Source organism: Aphis gossypii, chromosome 2 (assembly GCF_020184175.1).
Source record: "Aphis gossypii isolate Hap1 chromosome 2, ASM2018417v2, whole genome shotgun sequence".
NCBI classification, from domain to species: domain Eukaryota; kingdom Metazoa; phylum Arthropoda; class Insecta; order Hemiptera; family Aphididae; genus Aphis; species Aphis gossypii.
In genome coordinates, this window is record NC_065531.1 from 8,212,612 (window position 1) to 8,236,681 (window position 24,070).

The window sequence follows — 24,070 nt, forward strand, 5'->3', positions numbered from 1 at the left end:
TTATGTAAACATAAAACAGTTATTAATATGAATTATTATCGTTAGTGTATTAATTTGAATAACAAAGAAACTATCGATTTAAATTTTTATTTAAATATTAAATGCATCAAAATTTTCAGAAACATCACTACTTGATGTATCTATTTAATTAAAAACAATTTACGTATTTAAACTTGACAAAAAATATTCTTCATACACATCATTATAAAATCAACACATTAATTGCTTCTTTGTGTAAAATTCAAAATGATATTTAATTATCTCAATTTTTAGTAATACGTAGATAATGAAGCAAAGTTCGTCAACTACAATTTAAAAAACGCATTTTAGATGAGAATTAAACGTAATAGGACTACAACTTGTAATATTTTCGTACACACTAGGTATAAATATACATTTCAATTTTTCACATTTTTGTTTTAAAAAATTAAATAAGTAGCTAATTTAAAAAAATAATGGTACATCAATAATACATTAACAAAATACATTTACTTACATAATAATATCAATGTATTCAATTAATTATTAACAATTATTATTTATTACTTCTATGATACAAGCAAATTCTGAAGAAGAATTCTGGAAAGTTAATTAACTAGAATTTACTTCTTATTTATTTTATATATAAAATTTATTCATAATTTACAGCTTATTTTTTATAATATTAACATTATTTACATAATTATCGTTTAATCTGTACAATTTGTCGGTGGGACAAGCTTAAATAAAAATATCGATGTTATAATGTCAGTGTTTGCATTCTGCTATAATAATATCCTGAAACAAATGCAAAAAAAAATATATAAATATATGTTATATAGTGGTTTTATTTAACTAAATTTAATAATAATTAGGTCCTAAATTAAAGTTATACCCAACCCAGGCAGCACTGCAACATATTGTTCAATAGATTTGCTTGTAAAATTATTTATTAACATCATATACCTACTTTTTTTATGAATAAAACATAATAGAAATTATAATACTTAATAACACTGTCTTAGAAACTTATGAAATACACTTTTAAGAGAAATAAAAATAACCATTATGCATTATTTTTGAATACCCACTATAATGATTAATTATTGCTCCTCATTTTTTTAAGGTATACGATGGTGATTCAAAGATTATAGTTTTTGTACCTACAGTCATTCAATTTTTTTTAATTACATAATTTTATGTTTATAAAAATTATGACTTCAATAAATTTATTAAAAGAAAACCTTATAGTTATAATATATACTTTATAATACAGAATAAAAAACTATCTCTACACAAATTTTTTTTTTCGATGTCTCACAAAACGAACAATGCGGCACACCTTAAACATAATACCCACAACAAAGTACGTCGACCTATGTCCTACCCGGACAATGACTTACTCGTGTGCTACAGTTGTAGTCATATAAATTTATTATACTTAAAATATATATAAAATATTATATAATAATTAATATAAGTAGCGACATTTTTTCGGTTAAGCTACGAAGTATGATGATCTTAGCAAGATGTGTGAATCCATTGAAATGCACTGAAAACCGTCCATGGCCTATGAGTAACCAAATCTTTTCACCTTATCACCCATTCACATAAATACATATAATATAATGTTCTTTTCTTCAAGTTAATTAATGAGTCAATTCTCTCTAATATTAATTCTAACAACATAAAATTGATTCCATTGAACATACATTTGCCAGGTATGTTGTAACTTATAAGAGAGACGTAATTATGACGTTCTCTTAATCACACATTTTGTATTACGAATAACAATTATAATATACTAAAACGTATACAGTGTAATTGAACACTTAAATTTTAAGAAAAAATATGTATCAATTAATAATAAATACCTTTTAGTCTTTCGTGCAATTGCTGTTCGGTGACACAACAATTGAATTCAGTCGGTCGTACTCCTTGAAAAATAGATATCACGCTGGGCTTGACATTATAGAACACTAATGGTTGACTCCTCCTAACAAAGTCGTCTATGAGAGATTTGACGCCCTGTAACAAAAAAAAAAAAACAAATAATGAATTATTAACACTATTTACAAAATGACGCGTATACATAACATCAATGGGACTTATAATAAATGCAACACGGACGTACTTTAGCAGCGGTAAAGTCAGCTCCTTGTATATGTCTGCAATCCATCACAACTGGTATTGAACTAAGTCCTTGTTTAAGTCCAGCTTTAGATACCACTGCCCTCACGTACTCAACGGATGGAAAAACTAAACTACGGTCCGGCGTTATCACTAAATACTCGTAGCCAAATTCACTCTGAAAGTTTAAAAACATTCAGGACATTACATACAATGTGATTTACTGTGAACTTTTACTGAAGAGTTAAGGGGCCATATTTATTTATACTTTTTATACCATTTAAGGAGTACCTATCGTTTGACTTCACAAACTTCTTATTTTACTCTTTAATAGCATAAAAATTCAAATATTTTAAAATATAGATATAAAGTAATTTAAAAGTTTCAAAAACTATATTATACATATTCGTAGTATAGGATGAATTTAATATTATAGGAAAAATAGAGAGCGAGTTTACTTAGTGAAACTTAGTACCTATTATAGTATAATACGTTTAAACATGTTAATCGTGAATGTAGGTATAACGACATTATTAATGTATCGTGTTTACTCAGTTTACTGACTTTTTGTTTTTCGACGTGAATGCTGGGCCTAGCCAAGGTGTAAAGCAGTATTATGACGTTAATAGCTATACCGACAACAATCCCGACTTCCAGGCGGATCAACAGTGAACAAAGGAACGTGGCAAAAGCCGGTATCAAATCAATTTCTGAAATAAATCATTAACTCGTTAGTTCATAAAGAAATGTCTAGTGCAGTATGTCAAATATTATCAATAAACAAAAATCTTCAACAAAGTAATATTTTTGATAGTATTGTGTTGATAATATATTATATTATATTATGTCGATAATGACGACTACACATACTTTTTGTTCGCCACATTGGTTTGACAACTTGTAGTTCGACCATGAACACGACAGCAGCTATTATCACAGCGGCCAAAGCAGCTTTGGGTATGTACACGAGATACGGTGTGAAAAACTGTAAAGCTATTATGACGATTATTCCTAGAAAATAAAATCAGTTTTTTCCTTAATAGGTACATATTGTTATTAATATTATAGGTAACAGTATAAAATGCATCGTAAGCACAAATAGACGAAGTACCTTTATAAAGAGTGGTTAGCACCGGATAAAATATTAGGGAGCGCAAGTTCTACAAGACTTTAAATGTTAATCAATAAGAAGATTTTATATAATTACATTGCCTGTATAATCAATAATATGTTATTAGATTTTATGGTAAAAATCATAGCTGATGCACGATATTTGAATATCAACATTTAAAATATACATATGTATAAATTGTAGTATTTATACTAGAGAGTGTTCATTATTAAATAGGTAATCACCCGAACTTAAGTAAATATACTTATAAATATATGTATATGTAAAATGGATACTTCTTCAACTTCATCCCTTAAATTTAAGTACAAATATACAAAATATGTTAATAGATAAAAAAAAATACAATCCTTTTCAGTTGATCTGACTACAAGGCTATTGGATCACTCAAGTTAACATAGATTTAAAATGCATAATACAGTGCATACTTCAATAATTTAATCGTAATTTGTTATTCGTTTGTTACGTTAAGCGTTTTTCTTAACACTTCGAAAACGAAGAACATATTTTATAGTAATTTCAATTAATTATCAATTTTGTTTTAACATATTTCTTCATATCTCTCACTATTCAAAAAAGTAAAGGTATTGATTTGTTTAAAGTAAAAATTTAAAAATATTGTTTTTTTATAATACTTTAGATAATATGCAAATTATATAATATATAAATTATACTTCTAAAAGTCATTTTATAAATATTTTCTGGTGCAAATTGGAAAAATTTCAATACAAATAATAATTTATATTGAACACATTTGTGTTAAGTAGGTTTTTTAATGTTTGTCCTAAAATTTGAAGTACGATTTTCCCTAAAACAATTATATGTCCTAGAATAATAATAACCCAATCATTGTATAGTGTAGTCAACGAAATTTTTTACCTGTATAAACTCCTCCGAACGTGGTTTTTACTCCGCTGGCGTTGTTCACAGCACCCCGTGATAGAGCACCAGATATGGGCATGGACCCAACAAAAGATGAGATCAAATTGCAAGCGCCCAAGGCGAGCATTTCTTGAGTGGCATCGACGGTTTTACCGTCAGCTAAATAATACAATAGAATATTTTTCATAATTTTAACTAATATAATTTCACTTGACTGCAGGCAAGCGAGTCGTGACTAATCAATATTATATGCTATATATATATAATATACTATCGTATTAAAAACGTTCATTGATTACATTGTACACATCTGCCATTAGACTATATCAAAAAAATAAAAGCACCTACCTATACGCACGTGCGTCTAAAGTAAAAATGTAAAATCCACTTACAGAAAAATTTAGCTAGCGATATGTTTTCTAAAATAGACAGAAGTGGCACTACCAGAATCCCTGAACCTAATTTGGATGCCATCTCGACGAAATTATATGTTTCGTTTCCAACCCGGCTCTCAAACGGTGGTGGCCTGAAGCTCGGGAGACCGGACTCCACGTGACCTGAAAACAAATAAAATTAATCGTCTTGTCGAATCTCTGCACAAGTTGTATAAAAAAAAAAAATGGGCCATTGAATTACTCGATAATTTAAACGGCAAATTTCCGTGCTCCTTGTACATATAACCTAATGCGGCGCAAAAAACTACAACTATAATGTTTCTTGCCGTCGATATGAGCCAAATGATTGATGAAACCATTCGCTGTCCGGTCGTTTTATCCTTCGCGTCCAAAGGGCCAATTTGTATGTCTTTCATTTTCTGTAAAATATATATTTTTTCAAAATGTACCGAACAACAAAATTATTATTATAAATAGCTGTGGTATCGTATTTTATGAGCTTACCCTCAACAGTAACAGAACAATCATGCACGTAATGCCTAGCGTCCCGTCACCAACGCTAATCTCTCTGATGTGCATGGCCAATTGATCCCAGAAGCCTATGAACGAATTGGCTTTTATGTTTATGCCGAGTAAATCTTTCAGTTGAGATGTAGCTATCACAATCGCCGCAGCTGACGTGAAACCAGCCGACACCGGTCCGGATATAAAATCGATTAAAAACCCTGTAAAACGCACGGAGTTGATAATAGGTAATAATACAATATTCCGCTTATAGGCTAAACATTGATTAATATTGGCAAACCGTTTTGGTTGTGTAAAAAAATACGACCTGCACGCATTTAAACCATCTCTGATTAAATGTTTGACAAAAGGCACGTCAATGTTATAATAACATAAGTTTACATAACGTACACAAGCTGTTATACATACTTGCAGTACAGTATATGAACTCGAAATTACCTAGTTGCGCAAAGCCCATGATGAGTTGCACGATACCGGTGATAAAACATAACAGGATTGCGAATTCCGGTCCCATATCGTGTATGTTTTCGCGGGTCATGATAGCCATTATTGCTGTAGGACCCAACGCCGGGTCTTTACAGCTACCAAAAATCGTGTAAACGAAACATGCCATGAACGAAGAGTACAGACCGATCTAAAAAAAATAATCATTCAATCACAGTCTGCGGTTCTATAATAGCGTAATAATCATAATTAGATCTAAAAAATATATCAATGATAATTATCACCACCAGACTACCAATAAACATATACATATAATATCTTAATATTATTATTAAAATATTATACTCTGCCGACCTGAATTATAATTAAAAATATTATGTAATTTATGTATATATATATATAAATGTGAAAATAGAAATCTTCGTCACGCACATTCTCTGAAACTACTCATCTGATTATCTTGATTTTTTTTTTTTTATGAAAGATTACATTGTAGAGCAAATTTTAAGCCTATTTTCGATTGTACAAGTTAATGAAAAATCGAGTTATTAATTTTTTAAATAACCGACAAATACGCATAAAGATATTTTTTCATCCATGTTATCAATTATTAGTTATTGTTAGAAATAAGTATTTTAGAGAAAAGTTGATATAATATAACAGTACAAAACATTTTTGTAGTGTTTGGTTCAAACTATTGAAACTTTACAAGTTTTTGGTTTTTGGACTAAAATGAAAAAGAAATCAAATTTGGGTAAAAAAAAAATATTAACTTTTAAGAAAAATGCTGCTTTTAAATAGTAAAAAAATGTTGGGTGGGACAGCTATATGTTAAATTGATATGTCAAAAATATCATCTATACACTAAATCAGAAAATCAAAAATATTATTTATCCACATTTATTACACTAAATGTTAGCATTAGGCAACCAAATTCAACACTGATGCAGTGATGCCTTCTGTACAGGCAACTAAGTGCACGCTCGAGGATAGCTAATATATATATATATATATATTATATATATATTTATATTAAATTATATTATAATTATTATATTCGGTATAGGTACTTATCAAGGTTAGATACGCGTTAGTATACACGTAAGTATATATTAATATATAATATTCATATTATAACTTGATCACTTTTTTTTTTAATGTGTAATTATGTGTTTAATTTTTGTGGGAAGACTTGACCTCGAACTTGCGACGCAATCACACGATCGTTCACACTATACGTTTGGGTGTAATGTATAAATGTCACTTGGTGAACAGATCAACCACAAATTATGACCGTGACAATATCAAAATTTATTTTTAACTCATCTTAAACATTGTCGTTTATTCATTTACGAGCGGAAACCATTGAACAACACAATCGAAGTATATTATGTCGAATGCTATACGTACTATTCTAATAACATTCGTTTATAATTAACATTTTTAACCGGATGCTGATATTGATGATATTGCAATATTGTTGTATTTGTTGTATACAATAGCACTCGCATTTTATGACGAACGACGACGAACGTTTTGTATAAAACCATTACAAACATTTTAATAGGATTGATTATTATTATTCACACGCACAAAACACAACTATACAAATTTAAGTTTTCAAAAACTATTTCCCATAATTTCGAGGAAATTATATTCTATTGTATTCTAAGTATATTATATTCATTCGGGGTAAAAATAAATAAATAAATGTTATTAACTAAATTTAATGTGATAATTATTGATAAATGGTTATCGATATTATTGATTTAGAGCGATCTAGGTAGAATAAAATAACAAATAGGTATTAAACTACATGATAAATTATCTGTAGTTCATTTAAATAGTGTAGTTAGACTCGTATTATATGTAATCACTAATCGTTTAATTTTTTTATATAGTTATATAATATATCTTACGAGATACCTACATTCGTAAATCCATAAACAAGCAATTATAATAATTATTTCATAAAACATAATAGTAATTACCTATTATAATTAATTATTATCTTTATACATAGGAGGAGATACTTATACATTTAATATTCTCTATCATTGCTCATATTATTGTGCATTAATGTAATATCAACAAAAATAAATCATGTTGAACTAGTCCTATTTATTTAAAAATTTCAACTAATATATTAGTGCAAATAACATAATATTATCTACCTAATTTGAGGGAATTTACACGATGGCCGACTATACAAAATTTTACACTTATTGGAGAGACAGTTTTCCAGAAAGATTATTAAGATAATATTGTATCAAGAAACGTCGTTTTTTTTTTAAAACGTCATTTTACGTAATCATGTTCTATAAAAAAATTATAATAATAATTCTGAATAATTACCTCAACTAGATAACATTTAGTTTTTAAAATATTTAAAATATAATTTTTAAATTTTCAACAAAATGTAATTTGACATACTTATCTATACTTAGAATTTTTATGACATTTAATTTAACTACATAATGAATGAAAACAGATATATTCATAATAATGTAATGTATTAACTGTGGAAATGGGACAGAAACTTTTTTATCCATACTTAAATTATACTCCTATATACTCTTCTACTCTAAACTTAAAATAGTTCAAATTAATAATTATTAATTTAGAAAAAAATAGTACGCATAAAATATTTCGCTGGACAATACGTATATTGAAAACTAAAAATTATTTATCGTAGTATAAAAATTTAATATCAATATTGTTTTCAAAAAAAATCCCAGGTATAGTAGTTAAATTAATCATAGATTAGTAAAAACTGTTAAAAATGAAATAAAGTAAACGTGGTAACAAATAAAAATAATAATTAGATAAATTTTGATTTTTAAATTAAAAAAAAAAACTAGTATAATAATATTATATAAAATTATCTCATTTTAACATAGACCGCGATTTAAATTATCGTCATAAATAATCAATTCTTTAGAATTATTTTTTTTTTTTGTTTTTATTTTGAAAACGGCCTTTGTATACAGCGGACGTCTGTGCGTGTAGGTTTATAATAAGGAAGAAGAATAATTAAATACATGTGCATATAACCTCGCAATATTACATAAAACAGTATATTTTATACAGAAAAAAATTAATGTATAGTTATAAGAACCGAGACAGTAATAATTTTTATGTAAAAATATATTTTATTATAATAATCGACGTTATACGCAGTAATCGTCCATATAGTCATTTCCGAGTTAAGTACTCTGCGGACCGCCACACGCACTACACGCTGCGTGTGCGTGGGGGATAATATAACCGTCAATATAAACAACTAGTAGGTACCTAATAATATCATATGAACGACTTATCGATCAGCGATTCGCAAAAATTCGCAGACCCGACCGACTTACTTGTGGAGGTAATCCGGCTACGTTCGCGAACGCTATGGCCTGTGGTATAACGGTCAGCCCCACCGTAACGCCGGCCACGAGGTCGGATATACCGTGTTCGCCGACCGTGTACTTGGGCAGCCATTGGAGGATCGGAAGGCGTTTGTATAACACTTTTCTCGTACAGCACCGATTCACCGAATCCGGGTAGACGGGCACCGTCGTGTCGCCACCCAAAACTTTGCCTGTAGACAAATAATATCCTAATTAATACATTTGGGTTTAAGCCGTTTAAGGTAATAACTTTATTTACTAATAATTGTTCTTTTTTTTCCATTTATAAGTAAAGGTTTAGCAGTTTAGTGGATGTCGGCAAAAATGACAATATTATTATATCAGCTAGGTTAGCGAGACTATTACGCGTTTCACCAATTCGTCGATACATAATTATTTTATTTCATCAATGTATTATACAAATATATTTTTTCTTATCTATTTATCCCTTTAAGCACGTCGTATGCTAAACAGTGGTAGTTAATAATAATAGATACCTACTTAAAATAATTAATTACGATACTCGAGTTTGCGATTACAGGATACGTCATAATATTTAGTAGATAACGGACATTCATTTTAATATTTAATTCCAATTAAGAACAATAGATAGAAAAGTAATATGATATTAAAAAAAAACAATAAATAAAATAAAAATTACGTTGATAAAATAAACTAAAAACAAAGAAAATTGTCTATGTATCGTAGAAATGAATAGATATATCTATATATTATATATAATATTCAATATTCTACAATTTTTATTTATGATTACAATTACACATTTATTTTTAAACCTAGACTAATTGAAAAATAAAAATTTTAATTTAGATAATTCTTAAATCATTGACTAAAAAACGTATTTGTGTATTTTTTTTTACATCCTAACTATTATAATCGTTGATGAGGGTGCTTGAAGGGACTTAAGACTTAACCCCAACAAAATACAAATCCCTCCTCCCTATGAATGTAAGTAATTAATTGGGTAATTTTGTGGAGAAAGCTTTATATTCTCCCTAAAATTCAATGAAATCTCCATTTATGCTATTCCCCTATTTTTTCATATTTTCTTTGTACCAGTTATTCAAATTTTTATTACCCATATGTTTTATAAACAAATTTGTTGGGTTCAACTTCAAACACTTTATAATTTAATTGCATAGAATTTCTTCTAAAACATGTTTACTAAATAAAATTTCATATTCTAATACTTTTTTTTATGTTGTGATTGTAAAAATTTAATATTTCATTGAAAGCTATAATATTTATCCACGTCGCATTAAAACATGTGTTCTATTAAGTATTAATAATATTTTTACTACGTTTTAAACACTTTTGACGTTAAATATGAAGTATAAAATAATAAGTACTAATATTTTAATAAGAACTATACATTTTTTTAAGACAATTTTAGATTTTTTCCCTTGCCCCTCTTCCACAACAATAGTAGTCATTTGTATTAAAATAGTTTATAAAACGATTTATATACAACGATTATAATATCATAATATGTCCAAAACAAAAATAAATAAAAAATTTTATGAATTAATTACAAATATTTCAATTAATAAGTACTAGGTATACATATTATTAGTTGTTAGTTACAGGTAATAAACCAGGTAAATATTTACAGACATAACAGTCATACATAGTTATAAATTTATCTTAACCAATCAAATATATATTTAAAAGTTATAATTAAATGTTTCTAATACATCTATTCAGGGATATTGTTTTCATTTATGTTCTAAAACTATCCTTAACTAAATCCGGTGATGGTTTATTCATAAAAATATTGTTAAATTTAAAAATAAAAAATATATAAATATGAGTTACGTACTTCACTTTGACGACAATAGCTTTTAATGTGATACTTTATTTATCGTATCTAATCAACAATAAAAAAAACTATTTATAAATACATAGAAGAGACTTTAAACATAATAATATCTATATTATTCATGATATAATTATCAAAACACAGCAGCATATTATTGTTATTCGAGTTTACTGACTCGTGTTATCAATATTAATCAATCAACTATATCGCGATCATAATAACTGAAAACAAATCAAATTTATGGAGAAGGAGAAGATTTTAAAAAATATAATATATTATTTATATATATATGTACACATTGTACGCTTACAAAACCGGTTAAACTTGAGTCATGGTTGATTCCGGTCAAGTATATTATATATATTATACAATACACACGAATTATTAAAACGATATTAATATCGTTGCAAATTTAAAAAGACAAAATTTAACGAACCATAATATCTACACATCTATAGGTACTTATAGTACCTACTTCTCGGTAGTTTTTATATTTATTTTTACAATGAACATCGCCCTAATGTCCTTGAATAATAATTAGCACGTGTTCGTGTAACTGGAAATAAGATAACAAAAGATCCACCGCATGATAAATCATTTTGATAATCTAAAATATATTTAATTTAAAAAAAAATCGAATTTTTGGTTTAAAGGAAAAAATGTATATAACTATAGTAGCTATGGAAGATGCACATTGTTCTAATGACTTATTAAAATTTTAAATTTTAAAACTTTTAAAATATTGTCAACTATATTTATCGACATTTAACGAATAATATTAGTTTGATATTAAATATAAATATTCATTTGAGAGAAATAAATATAAGTACATTCTTATTATAAAATATAAAAGTTTAAGCTCAAAATAAAAAATTAATACTATCTATACAAATACATTATACCTATATTTACTTAAATAATTGTATTTTTAGTAAGTTGATATTTTTTATGAGAGTAGAAGTAGTGCATAGAATACAGTCAGGTAAAAGTCTATGGAATAATGTTTTACTAGTAAAGTTTTAGATTAGGTAACTAATTCAGTTAATTATACTAATTACTCGAGTTTGAACGTAACTCAACATTATTAAAATAATGTTTACAAAAATATGTAATAATGTTATAAAACTTTCACAGTATTTATACTGAAATGTTTTACTGTATTTGGTACTTGCATTATTTACAGAAGTATATAATTTTGATTTTATATTTATTATTATTAATTTCTATAGATTTGAGAACAATTATTCGAAGAAATTTTGTCTCAGTACATATTTTTAAAACTACACATAACAATATCTTCCAATAAATAAATATAAATAATACACTAAAATTATTGTTTTAAATGTTTTAATATATTACGTACTATAATATTTTACAATTCCTTTAGAAAAGGTTTCATTCGAAGTATTAGAAGATTAATTAAACCCATAATTAAACAACATAGGTAATGTAATTGTAGTAATAATGAGCCTCTACGACAATTAACGACAGCAACCATTAAAAATCCTATTAGCTTTGAGTAAAAATAAATTTTTCAAGATATTATGCTATATTAATTGATTATAAAGGGTGATCACCAAGCATACTTCATTTTTCGTTTAATGCTGAATTTACTCAAATTCTAATTTTTAAAGTTTTTAATTATTTTCTATATTTTCAAATAATTGTTTGTACCATGTAAGGAAGTATCCTGTAACAATATCTGCAAAAATTTCATTTTATAATTTTATTTACTTATGTAGATATTTACTAATCAATATTTAATATATGTATATATGTATATTGTATTAAAATTTGAAAAAATTCTGTGCAAAAAAGGTAATGTATGTCAAACAAAATTCAAGTTACAAGCCAAAATTCAACTAAAATTACTTTGACTTATTGAAAAATTCGAATTAGCGAAATTCAAATTATTGAGGAAATTCATCACAGATACCATACATTGTAAGGTAAGAACTAATGCATTCCTTTGAGTTATCGAAAATTCAGCTTATAGAGGTTGGAATTATCGATCATTTGACTTAAATAGATTCCACTGCGTATAAAAATCGTAACAATTAATATTAACCTTTTATAAAATTACCAAATTATATATATTTTTTTAAAATTATCTAAGTAAAATAAATACTAGATTCAATGCTACATCTATTTTATATTTTTATAATATAGTTTTTAAGAACCATTATTTTTAGTTACATTTTAATAACTCAGAAATTATTCAATCATGTTTTTGTTTACATTTATATGCATCAACATTTAAAAAAAAAATCAAATGCTTAACAATTTGCAGTAAAAAAGAGTTGGTTTCTCATTTGAAAAAAAAGAAAATTTATCGCCACGGGACACTCCTTAAATAGTGTAAAAATCTAAATAATTAAAAATATGGTCCTTAATAATATTATTATATTTTTATACTACTATCACTCTGTTCATCGTATAATCTGCACATCAATTATGTGCATTGCATTTGGTATCAGAGTTTAAAATTTAATTAACATACAAGTAAACAACTCATCAGAGTGCATAGTGCATAGCAGTTTTGAGAAATGTGTATTGTGAATTGTGAGATTTATTTAAATCTCTCTCAATTTTTTCGCAATATCATACAAAATTTGCAAGACTCTATAAACTAAATAAACTTTCATCGTATAGTTTAAAATATTAAAAAAATATCAGAAAAATGTATCGCTTATAAATCATAATAATAAACATTATTATTTATTATACAGAATATTTGGCCGAAAATTTTTTCATTTTCAAAACATCACGGATAATTTTTTTCATAATTGTATTATATAAAAACATAAAGTTATAAGTAAGAATAAAAAAAATATTTTATTAACTAGATAAAATTTAATAAATTATATACGTTAACTAAAATGTTTAACGCCTATAACTTGAACACCGTAATCATTACGTTATAATATTACGTTTTACGACGGGTTAACAGTGGGTATTTTAGATGACGCAGTATACTAAATATTATATTACTTACAAGTTAATTGGTTTTAGCAGTCTTATTTTTCGCAAGAAGAAATCTACGTTACTAAGAATTAGCTAGAAGCGGAGGTTTGAATTTGAAAATGTATATTATACGCGTAAAAACTACTTTAATTAATCATTTACACAAAATAATATTCGCAACATTCTTAAAAATCCGGTTAGCTCTTAATATAAGTTCATAACTCTTTAGTTTCTCCATTCGTCTTAATCATACAACATATAGGAAAAGTATAATTTAACGAATATAGTTATTAATATTATTATTTGTATTCATCGGTCTGAATAAATTACTGTCAAGAATCAACTATGAATTGTGATAAATGAATAACGTAGGCATTCACTTTTAACGGTACTATATACTATTATGATGGTAAAATAAGAAGATGAATTCAGTTCTATCATGGTTGTGTTTTTTTTTATTTAAATATGGTGCAAAATGTATGCAAATTATGGAGATTATAGAACCCTATATCATATTAATATGACATTAATAAGCTTCCTATTGTCATAAAATTGTCTTTCAAAAAATCTTATAAATTGTTGTTTTGCTCAATAGATTTAAAAATATTGTTTGACGTAGGTCGTAAAATTCATAAAACATACATAATATGCATAATTAAAAAAATTAACATTTTATTAGATAAATTTTTTAAATATCGCTGTTAAAAATCAAGCTTTGAACCTAATGTTTTATTATTTTATTAAATGTGATACCATAAAACACACATTATACATATCACGACTATCAATATAGTCTGTATCCCTTGTCCAGCTTGTTTTAGTTACCTACCGTACTCAGAAACACGCAATATTAATCTTAAATATTCGATGTCTAAAACTTACACAAATGTTATTATTGTGTACTAAATTATATTATTGATAACAATTATAATTAAACACTTTTAATGGTTTTAAATAATAAACTATTGGTTCAATAGTAATATGCCAATAATCAATTAAGTATATTATCTTAAATATATAATAACATGATTATTTAATAACGCCTATTTATTTATTTTTTCAATAATTCAAAAATGGACCAAATATTATATTAGTGTTGATAAAATCATTTCTTATAAATTATTTTATCTTACATAATAAATATAAATCATATTATATTATATTATATTTAACCTTCACAATAATTGGACTTAAATAAGCATACAGTAGCCAGACGACAGTTAACTTACAACTGTAATAATGGCTACTATACAAATCCACTTCTACGAAGAACTTGGGTGCTAATATTCTACCGTAAAATTTGTACAACATACACGTATAAATAAAACATTCCAATAAAGGATTGATTACAACATTATAATTATTCGAGGTATTTTACCCTTATCTAACAAACATATTTTACAAACAATACAGCATCAAAATAAAAACATAAAAAGATAAACGTTTCAGTAACAATACCAAGTAATTAATTTTATCGCATGATTGAGGATCGATTACAACATATTATTATTATTATATTATAATATAAAATTGAAAATGTAAATAATACATGCGGCATTTTATAAAAAATAAAAACATAATTTAATAAGCCCTATTTATCTGAATATATCTAATATAATAAAAAAGGCATGTATCCAAAATCAAGAATCAAAATAAAACATGTAGCTAAGAAATTAACCTTTTTATGACTTTTCAAAACGAAAAATCAGTATCCAAAAAGCGCCTTATCGAAAATTAATTTTTTTAAAAAAAAAAAAACTTAAATACCATTAGGTAATTATTCAATTCCGCAGTACCTATGACAATATATTGTTGCTTAATGTAGGTATACGTCCGGTTACTACGTCAGTGATGTAGTGGAAGTGGTTACGTTCCAACTACCACGGCCGTCACGATGAACTCAAATCGTGTGCATGTTCGTGTACGTAAATAAATATTAGATACTCGTTTTTTAGACTGGAGGCCTTACCTACATATTATCATATTATAATTATTAACAGAACGGGTAAAAACAATATTTGGAAAACCCGAGAACGCATAGATAGTATTCCCCGAGAACGTCTTGATTACACATCAGATGCGGTATTTTTTAATTCCCAACTATGATGTACACAACGATATCGGGTGCATAATGAATATTGATAATTACAGTTGTCGAGTCATCTGGGCGATACTAAAATATTTTTCGCGAATTTTAAAGCTACTTATTAAAATATACTTAAGAGATAATAATATCTTCGTTTGAGTTTTGATCGCATTAACAGGCTCGCTGATATTATAATAAATGTAATTATATTCGTTATACTCGTCGAAAATATCCATTATAAATTCCAAATCATCAAGATAATGCCATAGATTAGGCCAATGGTTTAATGATATTTTAAATCAGTAATAATATCGACATTCTGAGATTAAATATTAAATTTATTTTTAAAGTTTCTGTGTGTAATAAAGAAAAAGATATTATTGAATCGTCAGGTAAAATTGTTTATTAAATTCATTTTTTAAATTAAAGAAGTATATAATAATTTTAATTTTTTAGACTCACAAGATACTAAATTAGAAGTGTTTTTTTAACGATATTAATTTGTTTTTGGTTTTCCAGAATTTTCCGAGTATAAAATTATTGCTATCAACTAGACTTCCTTGTTTATCCAAATAGACATTTGAAAATCTAATGTTAACATATTGTAATAGTATCGAGCGATATAATTTATTTTAATATCTCAAATTCAATTTGAATTTTACAAAATTCTAACTACTAGATTAAGAAGCACACAATATACCATAGGTATACATTACGTGATAACATTTAGTCTTAAATTATATTCGAATTATGCAGATAATTCGCTACTAACTAGATATAGTAATAGTGATCATCAATGATTATTCTTTATATAGGATGAACTAAGCATACTCACCTCTCAATATTTTTTTATAATACAATTATTGAAATTCTGGTTTTTTTAATTTTTAAATATGCCTTATTAAAGACCATAGTACCATGTCTTTATACTTTTGAATAATTGAGATTTTTTGTAGCATTTAAAGAGTATTCTGTGACAATATATACTTGTGTTTATCAAAGAAAAATTACTCTTCCTTTTTTACTTTATATATTCATCTGATAATTTTTTTTTTTTTAATGTTGATGTATTTAAACCAAAATTTGAATGGATAGATAGTTATTAGTTCCCAACGTATTAAACTTTATACACTAAAGATAATTAATAGTCCATGATACTGTCGTAGGAGCAAAGAAATCCAGCTGTGGTTACCCAAACACTTAAAATTGTGGTAAATTTAATATTCATTTAGTCATGTTGTTATTAATTATAACTGAAAAAATTATTGCAAATTGTACAATAGCAATAGATTAATATAATTTATTTACCTAGTATACTTTTTAAATGAATTAAAAAAAAAAAATAGTACAATATTCTCTCAATTCTATCGAACCTCTCAATCGAAATTTGTCGTTAAGATAAATAAAATAAAATAAATATATTATAGGTTATATATATTATCAAAGGTGTGTAATGTTTAATAACTCAAAAACTACTGATTTGAATTTTGATAGACACATCAATATTTAAAAAAAATTATCTGTTGAATAATTTAAAATAAAAAATGGTGGATTTCGTTTTGAAAACAGAAATTTGTAGTTTCTTAGAGCAATCCTCAAATAATAGAAAAATCTCAAGTATTCAAAAATACGATTATTAAGTAGGTACAATACATATAGTTCTATTAAAAAATTCTAAAAATTATATTTTGAGTAATTTTATTACTTAAAAAAAAGGAATGAGAATAGTAATTGATTAATTGTATGGCTGTATTATTTGAACAATAATAATGCTTAAACATTATAGTGCTTTAATACTCACTAGAAGATATAATGTCGTTTTCTCTGTCATAAGACGATGGGTAACTGGACAAATTGTCTGCCGAACTCCATTGAAACCCATCATTCTTATAACCGGACAGTGTTTCGGAATCTGTCTTTACGAACCCTACTAGCTTGACGTTCTTGTAGTAATCGTCGCTGTTATCAGTTGACTTGTCACCTTCCATTTTGTAGCTCAAATGGTTGTTAATTTTATTCATATTTCCACTACAATGAATCACGGCGTCAATGGGATTATCTGTTTATAATGACTACACGAATACATCGATACAATCTACAAAAACAAATAATAAAAATTATTATAACGTATATAACTCATAAATATTGAAACATAATTTATGTAAATGAACTGTTTCGGAATTCTAACGTTTCTTTGTTCCCGGAAATCATAATTTACATGATATATAGGAGGTGGGCACCCTGCCAATAATAAATATAAGATATTATTATATAAATTTTTAAAATTTATCGACAGGCATATTATTATCATAAGCATGATTCGCGCGAAACTTACAGATGATATTGTACATCGCTACATTACTGACAAAACCATGTACCTATCTAAATTTTTTATAAGTTTTCGGAAGAATAGAAAAACCAGAAATGATTATATTAAGGAAACAAATCGTATGCTTAAAAACATTTCACATAATGTTTTACAATTATATTTGTATGTTACAGATACTGATTTTAATTGAATTAAATAAACTTAAATTCAAACAAATATCTCATACAGTTGCTTGTTATTACTTATTATGTAGTACTAAATTATAATAAGTAGGTAAAAAGTGGTGGATTATGAAAAAATTTAACTGAGGCTCAAATTTATTTTGTCCTAGATACATTCAATGATTTTTCTAGGATATAAATGTATGGTTATTTTTAAGTTTTATAGATTACAGAATATATTGATCTCAAATAAGTAATATTACTAAATAAAACAATTCATTAATTATAGTAGGTACATGGTTTTTTATAGTTTTAAAATCTAATGTAATTTTTTTCCTATAAGTATGAATGACTGTAATTATTATTTGTATAAGCATCCCGCTGCTCACCGAAAACTCAACCCGTCAGCATAGTCTACTAACAAACAATAGTAGTAATATTTGCATCTCGACAGATATTAATTCCTTAATATAGCATCTGGATATTTGCCAAAATAAATAAAAACATGAAACAATAATAACATTGTAAAAAAGAGTATAAAAAAATAGTTATAGGTACTTTGTATAAATATAACTATAGATGAAACACGTATTTATTTTGTTTCATAAAACAAAATATGATCTTTGAGTTTAAAACTGATATAAAATATTTTTATTTCAAAGTGTGTGAATGTTTATAAATACATATAAATCAATTAGTATATTTTGAAATATTTAATTTTTGTAATTATTAAGAAAGAAAACAAAATTAATTTTTAGATAAAAGTTTGTAATTTAAAATCAATGATTTCGAATGTTTACATAATATTTTGATTTAGCTTCATCGTCATTCTTAAAATAAAATAAACCAAAGAAATTTTATTTTTTAAATTGGTGAGCACCAAAGCATTAATAAACACTCGATTATAAATTGTATGCATTCATTTAAAATGTCTACTCTACGAAAGACAAGAATTGTATTGTATGTTCTTAATTTCTAATAAAATACGTTTTTCCTGGTTTGAGTATTTATTCAAATAATTATATTCTAACGCCATAATTTATATACCTACGTACCATACATATTATTAGTTTATTGTCCTACTATCTCAACTTTTGATTGGATAAAAGCACGAGTACTTTTAGCCAAATATATAAAAAAAAAAACAGCATAAAAATAGATTATGATCCATATTGCTATTATATGATATTGTACTAGGTAATTGGAATTCATTAATACTCGTAAATACACTTCTGTTTAAAGTTATAAACATATTAATTATTAATAATAATATAAACAATCGGTTTGGTACAATCACAATAATAGGTACATAATAATTATCCTAAATGGTTAGCATTAAAATAAGTTGAATCATTTTTTTTATAAATAATTATTACTTACGTCATTTATAAAAATTATTTTTAATTTAAAAACAATTTATATTAAATTGTGAAGTACGTGAACATAATTTTTGTAATTGTATTACTATAAATACAATAAAAGTTAACACCTCCAAGTATAACACAATTTTCAGAATTTTAAATATTATACACAAAACATAGTCATACAGAAAATAGAAATTAATATCGTATGATATAAATTTATTTATCTTTATCATTCAAAATTGTCATTTTAACTATTTTCAATAATTGCTTTTTATCATGAATTTTTTATAAAATACCTTTTGTTGATAAAATTATTATTTCTGTTTATATTTTACAATTTTGATACTAACATGTATATAATATATTTGTTATTACATATTTTATTATATTTAACACTTCCAAATGAATTAAAATCGTAAACTGTAATTCATAGAACACGACAGTCCTTGAATAACATGTATGAAATAAAATAATAGTAATAATTTATAATACAAGCAATATATTTTATTATGTTGTTCAACTACTTTTTTTATGAAATGAATATTATACTAAAATGAATAATATTTACCTATAGGTTTACATATAATTTATTCTAGGATGTTAGGATGTAAGTATCTAAAATATACTGAATACCTACATTAAGACATATTTAATATTGTATAGGTATATAATAAAGTTAATAGTAATACTATATCTTATTCTTGTACAACACGTATTGAAATCTTTATTGATGCTCAACTATAAACGATGGTTTAAATTAGATTAAATTAATTCCAAATTTTAGGGATGAAAGTTGAATTAATAAATATTTTTTGATTTATTAAATAATAAAAACACGAATTTACATTTTACCTGGAACAAGTGAAACTATAAACCTGTTATTGACAATATTCCCTGTTTAACATTAAAGATAATTGAATATTAATTTTTTTCTTTTAATTTTATTCTGTTATTCTAAATCGAATGTATTCGTTTAGTTACAAAATAATAAGGAAAATATTATTAAGATATACAATTAGATACTTATAAATACATTAATAGATATAAATAAATTATAGTTGAAATAACATTAAGGACCACCTAATGTAAACATTTAAATTGATCAACTGAAATATTATTAATTTAATAGTCATAATTCAAATTTTTATAAAATACACATATTAATATAGTTAAATGAAATAAAAATTATTATAATTTGTTGAAAACTATACATTTTTAATGTATTTTAACATTATTTATTGAACCAAATCAGTTTCATTTTATTTCTATTGTTTATTTATACTAAAATAGGAATAATGAGTAACTTTAATGCAAAATAAATGAAAACGTAGTAAAAACTATTTAAATTAATCGTAATCAGATATTTTCAAAGTGTCATCTTTATTGTAAAATGGGAACAATTATTTTGAATAAATGTATTTACGATAAAAATATAGGTTAATAATACTTATTGTATTGCAGCTTAGAACATAAACCTGTCCTACCAATTATTACATAACATTATATATTATATACATCCATTTGATATATGAATGCAGGTCTAGAAGAATTGTATTCTATGCCTAGGGACTAATATCGATTATTACCAACCAGCCTATTATTTTGTATCATTTTATAAATATTTACATTTTTGTAACGGTAATAAATAAATAACTAATAAATATACAAGTTGTATCTATAAAACCCAAATTTAATTGGTATAACCTAGGTTTTACCAACTACTCCTGGATATTGAACGAATTTTGGACATTCACTGACTGACCTTGGCGAATCCAAATGTACGTTCAAAAATACCCCGAATGGATACAATAAACCTAGCATTTACAAAGTATTGAAATAAAAAATAAATAGTAGATTTTATTATAATGTGTACTTGTATGACCTACTATTTAATATTTATATTATTAATTACTTAATACCATTCCTTTAAATTATTGTTAATATAATATAATAATATTAACAACTTTGATTTATTGAATCATAATTATAGTTATTTGATACTAATCATAAAATTAAATATAAAAACTAAGTATTTATATCATATGATTTAGATTATTAAGTAATTTATTTTTATTTTTTCAAAGTTTGAAGCTAATTGTATTGATACTTAAAATTTTTCTTTTGATTTGAATTCTATTTAACAACAAAATAGAGATATAACCTTATTTATTTTTAAATAATAAACCTTACTTATAACTTGTGATAGTATATTGGTGATCTGAAATAACAGTAAAGAATTTTATAAAAACTCTAAAAAAAAATATCCTGAAAAATGATAGAATTAAATTATACTTGCAAGGACTATTAAAATCCTTTGTCTAATCTATCATTTCAAAAATGGGACGAAATAAAACAATAATAATTTAAACTAATGTTCATTATTTCAAATTGTAAAATTATGTAATATTCACAATTATTAAGTATAATAATATAGTAAGTATATATTTAATAATTGCTTGTATTTTAATAATTATAATGCAGTATGTTATATTGTTGTAAATATGCAACCACTTGTATTATGCATAACAAATTAAACTATGTCCAATCAATACTAATATATATCTAACAAATAATTATGATATGTAATTATATATGTACTGTATACAGATAGGTTAAATATAAGTTAAAAATTTATAATATTACATCGTCTCATAATATTATGAAGATTTCAGAAAGGCGTTTTGTATAGGCAAAGTACGTACACATAATTGAGATTTTGAACTGCGCTAAAACCACATCATGGTATTTAGAGAATACGTTTCAAAAATATGAAGGCACTATGAGCAGTTAAAATAATATAATTTTTATTAATACACATTTATTATTTAATGAAACTTGAATTATTATTTCTGAATTTATTTCATGATAATTCATTAATAACATAACACATCATTCCGAATACATACCGTACCCTATTTGCCCAAAACTATGTAACTATGTAAAATAGTAGTTTAAGTTTAACTTAAGTTCTAAATTCACACGCTATTTTTTTTTTATAATACTTTGTTCAACAACTATAATATTATATATTTTTATTTTCAAGTATTTAAACTATAATATATGAAAATAAAAAATGTGTTATTTAAATTTTTTTCAAGCATTCACTTTCATTTTATCAAATTTTGAAAAAACTTTAAAAAAAACTGACCGTCAAATTACAAACGACGTTGAAAAAATTCTATTCTTCAGCAGCTATAATATAACTCACTCGGGCGAACGAACTCAAATGTTGGAAAATGAAGGGGAGGATATGTCCACGAAACTACTAACCACTACACATTCGTTTTGACCTTAAATCTTTAATATACACTCCTATGCTCAAACCTACTCAATCGGAAACTTATTGAAACTTTGTTTCCACATCATCTAATTTAGAATTTTGAAAAAGCATTAGTAGATTTAAATTAACGCCTTGAAAATAAGGCCGACTAAATTTTGAAAGCTGTAAGTATTAGACAGCGCAATATATAGATACTTAATGGCCACCGAAATAGTTTACAAAACAACGATAGCAACAAATGAACACATTCCGAACGATGTCTGTACGATGAGAAAACTATTAAACAATTTTCAAACAAAAAACGAATTAACTTTCGAAATACTTTTTCTATCGACAACTGTGAATACCGAGTCCATTTACAGAGGTGGGGTTTCCAACAGCGCGACTGTTTACGTATATTGTTTAGTGACAATAAAGAGTCAATAACAGTACAAAAAAGTACAATATTATATTGAGGTGTTGGATTTAATTTGTTCAACTCTATCGTTTCGCATTTGAATGTAGCACAATGTAGCGAATTCACTGTTTTATAACTAACCCGTCAATATAATTATTAAAAATATAAGTGTTTTATTTTCGCATTCGCAGTTTGGATTATTAAAACAATTATTTAACTCACCATTTAAATCCTGGAAACGTGCACTCGATTTGAACAATGTCCAAAATAAAACACTATTTTGAGAAAATTACGATTTTGGATTTGACTTGGATTATTGGTGGATCATTTAGTAAATACTACAGTAGTGTGGTAGGTACTGCGAACCCAGAGCGAGTAAACACTGATTTCAGGTTCAGGTAGCGTATAGGTACACAACCGGTACGCATAAAGGTAGGTACGCCAAAACGAGTGGATATGGAACGGTTGTCGGTAGTGGGGGTCACTTAGGGGGCAGAGGGGGAAACCGAAGGTCAAGGGACCGCGTAGTATTACTTTGATGACCGAGTCATCAATGGTAGTTATAATATACAACTATACAAGACGTTTGGGTTATTTTTGTTTTTTTTTTTGTTTTTTTTGTTTTTTTTTACAATGTATTGTACATACCTAACAAGTCATTACTTTTTCTTTCATTGTTACATGTACCGTGCAAGCCTAGATGAAAATTATAAATAATTGTGTTACAATAGTAGTAAAGAAAAAAATACCAACAAAACCGAATATCATAG

The 24,070-nt window shown here is 25.6% G+C and overlaps 1 protein-coding gene across 1 annotated transcript; it reads right to left on the reverse strand.

Annotated features, from left to right (window-relative positions):
- Positions 1-222: 222 nt before the first annotated feature.
- Positions 223-23,696, reverse strand: LOC114124942 (sodium-independent sulfate anion transporter-like). Its single transcript, XM_027988392.2, has 13 exons — positions 23,523-23,696; positions 17,571-17,864; positions 8,847-9,070; positions 5,479-5,674; positions 5,020-5,240; positions 4,757-4,934; positions 4,513-4,677; positions 4,118-4,279; positions 2,980-3,120; positions 2,674-2,819; positions 2,114-2,287; positions 1,854-2,007; positions 223-777 (listed from the first exon to the last, which is right to left on the reverse strand). Exons 2-13 carry the CDS (start codon positions 17,788-17,790, stop codon positions 740-742), a joined length of 2,019 nt encoding a protein of 672 aa, XP_027844193.1. The 5' UTR covers positions 17,791-17,864; positions 23,523-23,696; the 3' UTR covers positions 223-739.
- Positions 23,697-24,070: the final 374 nt, after the last annotated feature.

Coding starts and splice junctions, on each gene's coding strand:
- LOC114124942 (XM_027988392.2), bottom strand. CDS start 17,790: ATGAATAAAATTAACAACCATTTGAGCTACAAAATGGAAGGTGACAAG. Junction 2,820..2,979: donor ACCAATGTGGCGAACAAAAA/GTATGTGTAGTC, acceptor GATTTATTTCAG/AAATTGATTTGATACCGGCT. Junction 2,288..2,673: donor TTCACGTCGAAAAACAAAAA/GTCAGTAAACTG, acceptor TTAAACTTTCAG/AGTGAATTTGGCTACGAGTA.